General features: G+C 35.6%; 1 protein-coding gene across 1 annotated transcript; it reads right to left on the bottom strand.

The window, feature by feature from the left end:
- Nucleotides 1–251: 251 nt before the first annotated feature.
- LOC101262187 (uncharacterized) lies at nt 252–5,434 on the bottom strand. The gene is made up of 9 exons (XM_004234585.5): nt 5,124–5,434; nt 3,560–3,690; nt 3,397–3,454; nt 3,174–3,308; nt 2,499–3,101; nt 2,278–2,421; nt 2,096–2,206; nt 1,461–1,502; nt 252–994 (listed from the first exon to the last, which is right to left on the bottom strand). Exons 1-9 carry the CDS (start codon nt 5,193–5,195, stop codon nt 377–379), a joined length of 1,914 nt encoding a protein of 637 aa, XP_004234633.1. The 5' UTR covers nt 5,196–5,434; the 3' UTR covers nt 252–376.
- Between the last annotated feature and the right edge of the window lie 7,412 nt (nt 5,435–12,846).

Here is a 12,846-nt window from a genome sequence, read left to right as displayed (position 1 = left end):
CTATACTTGAAACGAGTTTTCGCCTCATATAATTCAAGTCAGAGGTCCCGAATAATTTAGTAAGGGCAAGGATAAGCTTGCTTCTTCACGAGTTCAACAGAATAAATCCTAGTCAGCGGAGGCGAAAAATTTCTCAGCACGCTCAATGATATACTGGAAAACATACAAATTTAAGCAGCCCAAGGGAAGTATAATAACAAAGATTGCCCCCTCCATTACAGCAAAGTTGTAATGTTTTATGGACAGAAATATGATCAATAATTTTCCTTCATTCCGTTTATCAATAAACTCCCAAAATATGTTGATTAATAACATATTACTACATTCTGACAAATACAATTGTACAAACAAAGCTGCTATGTTACATCTACAGAGCTCACTCTGATCCAGGCTCCGTCGGGCTCCATATACAAATCTCTAAATCTAGCTGCCCCGATGAGTCCAGATGAGCAAAAGGAACCAGGAGAAAATCCACCGGGGGTAAACCTTGAAATCTACCTGGAAAACTATGAGCAGATGATTTAAATTTCAGTGAACTGCTTCCTTTTTCTGCTACAACATCATACAAGAAGCATTCCTTTGATGAGCTTGGACCGATACAAGTAATCACAATGGTATGCCCTATACTTTGTGTTCCCTTGGAAAGAAGAAAGAGGACCCCATCTTTTTCTGCTTGTAAAACAAGGAAAGTTTCCTTCTTGCTCAACGAGATAGGCAATGGGCAATCATACTGGAAGTGCCTTCCTGAATCACAGTGCTTACTGCTGAAATGCGATGAGAGTTGCTTGGAGGAATTAACAAATTTACAGTTCTGGAGAGGGCATGGGCATGGTGCATAAGGGCAGGCGTCTTCGTGATCTCTTTTCTTTGAGTAGTCAACAATTTCTGTGCATCCATACTTGATGTTTCCGCATGGTACTGGTCCTGAACCAGCAACTACTTCAATCTCTGCACAGACTACATTCCCCTCTATGCTATCTGTGGGTGGATGTTCCTGAAGGGGGGTAGCAAATCATTTTGGTCAAATCATTCCAAGAGAGTACTTTTTCTGAACTTGAAATTCTAAGAGAATACTTAAATTAACTTGTACCATAAATGAAAATTTATTCAAAAGAAAAGAGACGATTGGGTAAGCCTCCCAGATTCTAAGATCTTTAAAAGTAAAATTTACCATGATTCAATATAAGGTTCCAATTATAAAAACATACATAACGCAGATGCATTTGGATTTAGGATAACTATTTTTTAGTTTGTAATATTTTACTCATTGTTTACCCTCATTAGTCACTCAATCTATTATTTAAAGCATCAACCAAACACTCTAACGTCTCAATATCATTTGCTTCTGGGTCATTGAAGCAAGTCATGTGTTGACATGATGATAGCAACGTGCTCCTTCCAGGTCTCAGTTCAGGGTAAAACATTTTAATTAGTAGAGCAAGAATTAGATGGCACATCACCTGTTCTGTGAAGGTATCCTCATACTCTTCATCTTCCATGTCCTGCCAAATAGATGATAATCACCAAGATATCTATAATGCAATATTAGGAAAATAAAAGCACGGATATGGCAAACTGGAGTTGAGGCCAAGGTACTCCTCGCCCTACCTCCCATCCAACTGCCCCAAAAAGGAAAGGGAAAAACTATTGTAATTTGTACGAAATGCTGAGGTAAGCATACACCTCACTATGCTTTGATAACCTTCTCTCTGTTTAATCAGCTCTATGTTGATCTTAATTCTCAAAGTACTTTCTTTTCTTCTGACATAGATTTTCTGCAAGGTTCTTAATTTGATGTATTAAGAATATGAAAGACGAAGTATTTAACCTTTATTTCCATCAATAAACTGGTATGTGACTAGGCCAACAGTCGATGAGAAATAAGGCTGTCAAACATAGGGAGTTGAGAACAGCCTACTATATATTCAAACAAATTTAAGCATTGTACTTAGTCAAAACTGAACGCCTGTATAGATGAATATATTAGGACGTAAGAAGACATACCAGGCCTTACTTGATACTTACAAGCTGCGACTATAAGACAAACAGGTTACTTATGAGAATAACAAATTACTAAACCACACCTCTCCTATACCTGTGCATGAGAAATCTCTTGCATTGGTTCCACTGCTCTCAGCGGCATACTGTCAGTTTGGGCTTTGTATCCCAATGACCCCATCCCAAGTCCTCTGTCCATGCAGACTACCTGCATGAGAGAATAAGATTAGAATAATATGAGAACATGTTGGTTTACTTAATCAGACAACTAGAGTGTACCTCCCCTGAGCCATAGCCACCAAGTTCCTTCTCTTGCTTTTCTCTCTCACTAATCTCCTCCTCACCCCATGAGAATAAGCAAGGGAAAGCTACAGGGGCTGATTCATATGCTGCTCCAACAGCAACACTCTCATAGTAAAAGAGCTGCAAACCAACGAAAGATTAAATTAAGCACTAATAAGATAAAACAGAGATGGGTATTTCACATCATTCACCGTCACCTGGAGAAACAAAAGACAGCCCCCAACTGCACGCTGCTTTCCTTGACGAAAACGAGATATCTCCCGCACTAGCCGGTCAAGCAAGAACTTCCCCCAATTATATTGATGGAGTACATCCATATTTGTCAAAAAATGGAGGAAAGAAGGGCTTACGTCAAGCCTTGCAGTTGGGCACAAAAGAGTGCCCATTACATAAAGTACGAATGACCTTTTGAAATCCTCTCCAGCTTCTGGAGCTGCAAGTCGTTCCTCCAGAAGACGGACAGAAATCCCACGATTGGTGGCATTGTATCGTTTACGTAACTGTAAAATCAATTCATCAGACCCTGAGTTAACCACATCTTTTCCACTGGCAGGCAAACCCATTACAAGTTCCACATCCCTTGGAGTTAAGGGTATCCTCTCACCACAGATTTCCAAGCTACGTCTTACAGTATTGAACCTCTCCAATATCCAAAGACACAAGCTTCTTCGAAGAGTCCGACATCTGAGGCCAAGGATGCTACCAAAACCCATGCTCTTTACAGCTTCCTTCTGGTCAGGTGTGAGCCTTTGTAAGACATTTAGTAGACGGCCGGGGGAACACCTAGTGACTAGTTTGGTCTGCATAAGCAGTCCATCAAGAAGTTCATAAGAAGTCAAAGATATTAAACATTCTTAGTGTTACGAGTTAACCTGTCTTCTTGGCTTAGGAGCACGGGCAGGTGCTGAGCTCAGGTACTTATCCCACACTTCACGAGCACGAGTAGTGTACTTTGCCTTCTCCTCAGGACCCATCAGCTTCCATGCATCTGATGCTGCCTTTGTGGCCTGGAAAGTGATGTGCTCTTACTAACAGGCTTGTGTGTAACAAACAGGTGTACGCTAATGCATCTCATAAATACAAATAGACTCTTACAACTTTCAGGCCTGAAGATTCAGGATGTGTAGCACTATACTCTTTAATAAAGTCACGGCTGAAAATATTATCTCCGTGTTAGAAGAACATGGTAGTCCAAAAGCAGTGGAAATTAGATACACAAGTTACAAAGATAAGGTATTTACTCAAATAAACATGTCACCTGAAGTGCACCCAAGAGCAAGCAGGACGAGGAGTGGCTACTTGTTTTTTCTTCTTTTTTCTACTCCCTTCAGGTTCACTAATACCTTGATCCTTCCTCTTTCCTATTGAAAATTCTCCTTCAGTAGGCACCTTAAAATTAAAGATTGGAGAAATTCAGTTACCAAAAATAACCATCCACCTTAAGGGAAAAAAAATGAAAGCATGCATGCTAAAACTCCACTAGGCCAACAATGTTACAAACTCCACTAGGCCAAAGCACATAGAATCTAGAAAAAATTAACTCTTTTGACTGAACAGCAAATGAACAAGTTCACAACATTTAAAAACTGTGACCATTATATGCTATGATGCTCCCAACTACAGCATCAGCTGAAAACATGTCTGCAAGCCGGGGGCAGTATTTGCATACAGATTCAGCAACTCCTAAATGTTAGCTGCTAATTTGTTAACATTCAGCTACTCTCGATGTCCAGTTTCTTCATACTGTCAATTTCCTTAATAAACAGTGCATTTGTTTTGTGAATAAAATGCTATTAAACCATGTAATGTTCTGAAGTATGCTGATAGTGCAACACAAAACAGCCAAGCGGAGCTGATACCTGCACTTTGATATATACTGTCCTTAATTTAAAGACAAAGTTATCATTTTTACATGATTCGTATCCTCAGTGTCTTCAAAGCCCACTAGTACTTTGCAAGTCAATAATTCCGTGACAGAAAACCTGGACTATCATACTTTCAGGCACAAATGGCTTAATAAACAGTACCCAGATTGGATTGTTCCACTTTCCTACATCATCTTTTAAATGTGATATAAATATCATATGCTTTATTATTCACTACAACTCTTCCTGTGTGATCTCTCTCATTCTGCCGGTCCCAAGCCCCAATAAAGGAGGGCTGCCGAGGGTCAATCTGGAACAGCCACTCTACCCCAAAAAGGTAGAGGTAAGGCTGTGTACATCTTACCCTCCACAGACAATACTTGTAAGATCACACTATATTTGTTGTTGATGATGTTGTGCTCTATTCACTACCTTCTTGAAGTTACAATTGGTGCAGTGACATTTTTAAGCAACTCTGTTTTTCTTCGTCCAGACAGTTTACAAGTTCTACTCCCTTATGTCTCAATTTATGTGATATTGTTTGACTTCACACACAAAGATTAAAGAAAGAAATGAAGATTTCTGAAATTTTTAGTCTAAAACAAGCCTTGTATATCTATGTGACTATAAATAAAAACGAAATTTTAAAGTTAAGTTATTTCTAATTATAGAAAGCTAACAGTCTTATTTCCACAGACTAAAAAGGAAAGCTTCTTCTCTGATTCTAGTAAATTGCTACTGCATTCTAAAGCTGAACAGCTAATTTAACACAAAAGCACACACAGAGAAGGAGGAAGCGAGAAACTGAAAGAGAACCAAATGATCATGAAAGCTTTGATGAATAATAAGTGGATGCTTCACTTCAGCAAACACAAAGAAATCGAAAATTAACTGTAAAACAACAAAATGAGGTACGATATAAAGCTCAAAGGAAAGATGAAAATTGAGAATTGAAACCATTGTCATTGTGTGGTGAGGAGATGAGGCTTTGTCGTTGAGATCAGGTGTAGAAGCCTCAACCTCGACCATGTCGATTATACTAGGGTTCCAGAAGCTATGAACGGTGACGTAAGTTGATAGACGACGAGACGGGGTCGAGCTCGTCGGCCTCAGGGATATTCAGGCGTTCAGAATTATTTTTTCTGTGCTGATTAGGGTTGTACCTTTAGGTTCTTTGGTTAATTTGATTTGCATCGGTAATAGGAAGAGTACAATCGGGCACCGGTTTAGCCCGTTTCCTTTGTTGTTGCAACTTGTATTACTAATCCATCCCTTTAAAAAAAATTGACGTATATATTTTGGATAAAATTACCTAATCACGTAAATTTATATTATTTAATATCGCTATAATTAGAAAATATAGTAACTTTTACATATAACAAACATTAAAATCATAGTTTGCATTATTGCATTCGTAGTAAACTTTATGTTTGTTATGACTATCTTATATACATATATACAAAAAAAGTAATTATATAATTTATTTCGGTATATATATATAAAAGAATCATTTGTACAGTTTGTGTTTATATAAAGCAAGAAAGAGAGAAAGACAAAACAAAATTGGGCAGAGAAATATCGTATTTGTATACTCATAAGTGTATAAGACCAAAATATATACATTTGTATTTGTCTATATAATTTTCTCTTGCTTTATACAAACACAAACGGAATGTATACATTTGTGTTTGTATAAAGTTATAGAGGCGAGTTAGAGCAGCGAGCGAGATTTGTGAGAGTGGCGAGCGAGATATAGGAAAAGGGGAACGAAAATATATGAATATATATAATTTTCTCTCACTTTATACAAATTCAAACTCATTTTATACATTTGTGTTTATATAAAAGTGAAAGAGACGAACGAGACGCCTAGTGAGAAGAAGAGTGGTGAGCGAGAAATTGCAATAGTTTATGGGGTACAATTAAATCAAACTATATATATAACATTTAATTTGAATTAATAATTTGCTATTATATACAATTTTCCCCATAAAATATTATTGCTCACCGGTAACATTTATTACTATTTACATAGGGCCGCACTTTCAATTTTGCATATCTAAAATACATAACAATATTTTCGATTTCCCTCAATTATTCAATGTAGACTTTCTCTCTCTTCATAATCTTTTTTTTAGATTGCACTTGCATTAATAAATTAAGTAATTTTACTCTTTTATCCTTATTTAGTTTTCTTAAGTCAAATTTTCAATAAATAGTTAATATGTTATATTTCAAAAGTTATAATGCATTTGGATGACTACTAAAAGTTTTGAGTTTATTTTCAAAATCAAATTTTATAGAATAGTGAGTGGCGAGAATAATTAATCAATGACCATATGAAGTACTCCAATGAATATGAATTACTTATTAGAATATGTGAATCTAGGATTTGGAGGTCTTGGGTGTCACATTGTTCAAAGTAAGATAGCGGTCGATTACTTTAATTTTGGGTTACAATCGAGTTATTTATCTTTTTTTTTATATTTCTATAAGCAAATCGATCAAAGGTGCATGTTAGTAATATTTTCCTTTAGATATTATGAGATTAGAGATGATTAAACGATTCAAATTTTATTTCTTTATAGGAATTAGTGGCCTCATTCAAAAACTTTGAGAAAAAAAAGATTTTTTCTAAAGACCCAAGAGTACATCCTAGAAGATATGGTCGTCTCGAATCGCAAAAGAACGTGCTTGATCTCTCGGAGGTCTTGTACAAGCCCTATGACATCATTCATTGTATACATGTATGAAAAATAGTGCGGAATTAAAACTTTTCACATGAAATAGTACTTCAAATATCTTTCATTAAACATAAGGAATATAGTTAAGTCTCAAGTCACCATCTTAGACATATGAATACTTGGGACACGACCCATACAATCAAAATGTAAGAACTTGGTCTATTACAATATTTTAAATAAAAGAAGTCTAAAGATAGTTATGTCCTCGAGTCAAGTGAGGACATACTTCAACTTTGCTTGAAAGAGTCTAGATTCCAAGCCTTGCTTCAAGACAACCCTCACTTGCTAATCACACCTTTTGAAATAGACAAAAAGTATGGAATTAGTACAATGCATGTACTAAGTATGACATATGCATAAAACCATGAAAACGGAAATTTGAGTCAAAACATGCTCTTTTAAGTTAAAACTCCATACATAAGTATAGGAACAATATTTAAGTACCAAACATCACATTATAAGACACATTCCAAGTCGTACTCAATATATAGCAATTTAAGTAACATTATAGTGAACTCACAATAACATCACATGACATAAGATAGCATCAAGAATATATCAAAACACACAACCAAGAGACCCTCCCACCAAAGGTGATTCTAAGGTTCAGTTGAGTGAGTTATGAAAGGACCGTCCACACAATCCTTTCACACACACGAAAGAGATCCTATAAATTACCTAAGATAGGATTATTCCCATGTCATGAATTAAACTTTCTACCTAGAATTAATCTAAGACTCACCTAAGTAAGACATGAAGAGAACGCTCATAGCCCCTCTTCAAGCCTACTCTAGATACTTGTCTTCTCATTAACATATCTTTACTTACGTCATTGTGTTCATTAACTCCTTTAAGAGACATTCAACATGTACGAACATTCACCTAATGGTCTTGAAGAAGACTTAGGGACTCACACACTAACATCTTCAAAGCCTAGTTGTGCAATGTCTAGATAGTGTCTCATTCCACTGCCTATATTTCATATACTTCTCCAACATTAGTATGTATCCCATGTAATGAGAATAGACAATAACAGACATAGACCATGTTAGCTAATCATGGAATCCGGAGTCATGAACCCACTCTGATGGAGGTTGTTCTACTTGCCAATGGTAGAACTTAAGACACATCCCATGTAGGTACATGATTAAGAAATATGAAGGATTTATTTGTACTCTAGACTCACCTTTAACTAGAGCTACTCCCCGAACCATACTCACTTGGTGCTAGCCTTTGTTCTCGTATAATATTTCAATCAAAGAGTATATGAAGAGGTTTCATGTCAAGTTCAAACCAAATCACATTACACCTTACCAAAGTGGTCCCCTATGGTTGTGTTACATTGGTTAAAAGGATAGCTCAATGACTTTCCTAAGGATGATTCATGCCGTTTCAGCCAACTAACCTTAAGTCCATCATTCACACAAGAAGGATATCATTACGACTTTCGACTTCAAGGATATCATAACCTTCTTTCCAAAGGTTCCACATAAATGACCTTCTTTGCTATATTCAAGATCATATTCATTTCATATATATACATTCATGATAAAAGGTGTTCTAACCTACTAAGTCAAGGACTCATATTCATTCATGTATCAAGCAAGGGACATAGGTCTACCTAGACAAGACACACTTCATTTTATATTATCACATATAACATTTCATTCATGAACGCATAAAGACAACTAGATGTACATGAAATTCATACTACACACTCCTATAAAATCATCACTATAAACCCACACAAGTCTCATATAATTCATCAAGAAGAATCATACTTTAATATCAAGTCATTTACATAAAGACTTCACTACAGCCTACTAGTGACACCTATCATCAACTAGGAAGACTCATGCTTAGACTTTACATAGCATATAAGTCATCAAGACCTTCCTTTTACTCACATAATAAAGTTATAATATGATAATATCATAATTCATTAAGTAATGCCGAAGAGGCCACATTGTTTCACAATTCATAAAGTAATACCGACGAGGCCACATAATTCATAGCACATAATCACCGGCACCATAAGTGGACTATTCCTATTATAATAACAATTCAAGACCTATATTACATAATATAAAGAGAGTTAGGGAAGCATACCACCAATCCATTCTCACAACTTCAATCCATAGTCAATTCAACCAACACAATTCACAAAGACCCTTACCAATGGTCATGATCACCAATTCAATCTAATAATCATAATGTACAATGAATTCAAGGTAATTCAATTTGAATTTATCGATCGAAGCCAACCTACACATGATTCTTCCATAATTCAATAACTCAAATTAAACTACACAAGAATTCAATAGTATACATACATGATCACTTCACCCATGAAATAGTCAACACTAAGATTACATGATTTGCATGGGTTCATATTGTTTTTAGGCTAAAATAATCAATTAACATCAATTTAATCATAATACAATGATTCAAAATGTTTTATGCAAGAATATGGTTAGCTATTTAATTAGAAGGATTCATGTCTTGATCATCTTTGAAAAAATATTAGAATTGACTCCTTGAAGAGAAAGATTTAAAGGATGAATAACCATACCTTAATGGAGATTAAAAACCCACGAAATTGATGTAAAAAACTTGAGAAAATCAGTCTTCTTCCTTGGAGCTTCAAAGCTTCATCAATGGAGATTTTGGAGAGAAGAATGGAGAGGTTTTGTTTTGAGTTGAGGGTTTAGCTTTGGTTGATGAGTTTAGGGTATAAAAATACTTAAGAACTGTCACAAAGTCATCCCCAAATTACCCAAAAGACCTCTGAACTTATTAGACATTTTAATCAATTCAAATTTGACTTAAAAACGACGAGATCAAATTGGAGTTTACTGCGCGTCGCGGAGGCATTTTTGAATCTTGGTTCTGAAAATTTTTGAGAAAGAATGGTTCGTGAAATCCCCGCGTTGCAGGGAAAACTTTTTTCCTTTTGTGTGCCAGCTGTGCGTCGCACTGCCCAATCTGGGCTGGCGCGACAACTTGCTTGGCCAAGTTTGAGTCCTCTTTGGGGATCCTTAGGCTGGTCCCCAGCGCGTTGTTCTCGGACTTTTCGACCATTTACATGTCCGTCTACGCCTAGGAACCATCGATAATCAATTTCACCCTCTACCATCCCTCAAAACTCCACTACAAAACACTACGAGACACTAGTTCAACTTCGACTAGTTATCGAACATCTTGGACATTCTTGGTCGTTTGACCTCCAAACTTTATGTACTGCCTACAAAAATCTTTATTAACCGTTTAATACTTTAAAAACTCATGACAAAAGTGTTAGGCTCTAGTTCAACCTAGCTCATTTTTTAGGGTGTAACATTTTTCACACTAAAATTTGACCTTGTATAAATTATCTAATAATGTTTTAACTTAATATATTCACATTTCATCGATTTTATGTGTTGTTGTAAATATATAACAAAGAGACTAAAATTTTTAGTTTCAATCTAGTCATCTAACTTATCAGGAACGTCGGTAAAGATCGAAAGAACCTTTGAATTAAAAGAACTCTAATAATAACATTCATCTTTTTAAAAACTTATGTTATAACTACTACTTAAATATATTCTTAATAATATTTGTGTCACGTTCATAATTCAGTTTTCATTAATTGATAAAAAAATAAACACGTGATGCTCATATCAAAAGATATAATAGTTAATGAAAGAGAAAGATAAAGAACTTAAGAATTAATTATGGTTAGTAAGAGACAATTTAAATTAATAAAGAAATGCTAGTAAATCAATAAGAATTGATGGAAGTGGAAAAAAACCTTCACACTGTAATAAAAAGGAAAAAAAAGAAAGAAAGAAAAAGCTTCCAAAATTAATGTTGTCCACGAGGTTCGAACCCATCTGTATGACAAATTATCTGCGTTGCCAATTGAACTAATTAACTACTCTATCAAGGGTATAATAGGAAGAATATGATATTTTATCCATTAATTTATGAAATGACAAGTATTAAGGTTCAACTATTTATCGACAGGGATGCCATATGCAAAAAGAACGAATAGAGTACTATTTTTCTCCTAAATTAAATCAAGTACAATCAAGTTTCAAGTTCTAAAAATTTTGTGTTTTTTTGGTCAAATCTTCCACCCCCATTCAACCTAGTTATTCTTCTTCTTCCTTCACACCCAGCAAGCACCATGAACGACCACCAAACTACCAGTCACTACAGCAAACCAAACTACCACCACAAACTTCCATCCTTACCACTTATGTTCGTTTCCCTCATCATGGTTAGTCACAAAACACCTTTTTCGGGGAAATTCATCACGAATCAGCATCTTTAACTTCAATCTAAGCAAATCTGTCACATCAGATCTCTGAAGAACAATAATAACACTATTTTCGACGATTCGGCTCTACCAAATTCCTAACACTGAGTTTACCTAATTGAAAAACATTTATGGAAGAAGATGAGAAATCTGGGTCAATAGACCAAAATTGTGGTGTAACAATTTCTAGCGTAGGGATGACAAAATCTTGCGGGTTCTTGTCCAAATGCACTATGTGAACCCGGAAATCCAAAAATTAAGACAAAAACTATGTGCAACTGTTTGGCGCCCAGATAGACTAGGTTTTATGAATTGAGTAGTTTAAATATGTGCTCATTGTGTAATATATGTGAATCAATAGTAGGATTTATGTGTAGGCCTTCACACATCGATTAGTTTATTGGTTTAAACCTTACAAAGAAGCTTAGATGATAAATTAGGGCTAAGTATGGTCGAATCAGGGTTTTCATGATGAGCGTGATGAATATTTTGTTGTAGGTGATGGTTGAGGTTTTATGATTGTGTGATGTAGGTATATTATTGCTTCATTATGATACTTGTATGCATATGAATGTTGCTTCATTAATCACACTTGATGTAAATGAGATAGATGAAGGACTATATTCCATGAATTACTTCTAGGTTACGTTGTATGACTTGAGAGTATACTGTGTTTGTGTTGTGTTGATGGATCGGATTGCCACGTTCCGTCATAACTAACTTGGATCAGATTATCACATTTCGACAATAAATATGGGATCGAATTGCCATGTTCCGACATAACTATGAGATAAAGTATCACGTTCTGATACACTAACAGTTTGAGTTTGGCTACATGAGAGAACCAACTACTTGATATAATTGTATAGCTTGGGGAATGTGCAATATATTGTTGTTCTTCCTGTCGATGTTATTGTATACATTCTATGTACACCTGGGATGATACAGTTGAGTGACTCACATATTTTATACTTAGTAGGTATAGGTTATGATAGTTTATATTTGATGATCCTTGTGATGGGGGAACTTGTGGGTTATGTTGGAAGGGCAAAAGGTTCAAGGGACTAGTAATGAAATATGTTTAGGAGGGTATCACCTTGGGATAAATATTGGGTTTAGTAGTAAGGAAGTTATAAGGTACCATGCCATCAAGATTGAGTAATGTGACTAAGAGGTAAAAGTGAATAGTGAACCATTAGTTGAAGTGCTCGTGGGTGAGTCGGGGAATCGTTAATGTGTTATCATATTTAGGCTATGAAAAAAAGTCGGGTAAGTTGTCGAGATAGTGATTAGTATTCAGAGTACCGGTGTAAATTAAAGGTATTCTAAGAGAGGTAAAGGTGGAGAAGCGAGTTGTTTAATTCATGATTCTACTAGTTGATTGCTTATATTATAAGGTAGTGTCCGGTTAACAGATGATGCCTACCAGTACGTGTGTTTGTACTGATACTACTCTTGCTATGTCTTTTTGACATAGTCTAGATTCAAGATTGGTGACGTTTCATTAGGTGAATACGAAGAAAATCTCCTACAACTTCTATTTTTCCTTTCACATGGTGGTAATTGTGTCTTTTATTTATTTTGTTCAATTTTTCTCTTAGTAGCTCTTGTACCTGTTTAGACTAGATCCATG

This window comes from Solanum lycopersicum, chromosome 3 (assembly GCF_036512215.1).
Source record: "Solanum lycopersicum chromosome 3, SLM_r2.1".
Classification (NCBI taxonomy): Eukaryota; Viridiplantae; Streptophyta; class Magnoliopsida; order Solanales; family Solanaceae; genus Solanum; species Solanum lycopersicum.
Note: the sequence above shows the minus strand (reverse complement) of the source record. Positions and strands in the feature narration are given on the sequence as shown.

What these genes read in the sequence shown, in the direction of transcription:
- LOC101262187 (XM_004234585.5), bottom strand. Translation starts at nt 5,195, where the DNA reads ATGGTCGAGGTTGAGGCTTCTACACCTGATCTCAACGACAAAGCCTCA. An exon ending in CTCACCACACAATGACAATG is followed by an intron (nt 3,691 to 5,123) that starts GTTTCAATTCTC and finishes TTTAATTTTAAG; the next exon opens with GTGCCTACTGAAGGAGAATT. An exon ending in AAGAGATTTCTCATGCACAG is followed by an intron (nt 1,503 to 2,095) that starts GTATAGGAGAGG and finishes TCTATTTGGCAG; the next exon opens with GACATGGAAGATGAAGAGTA.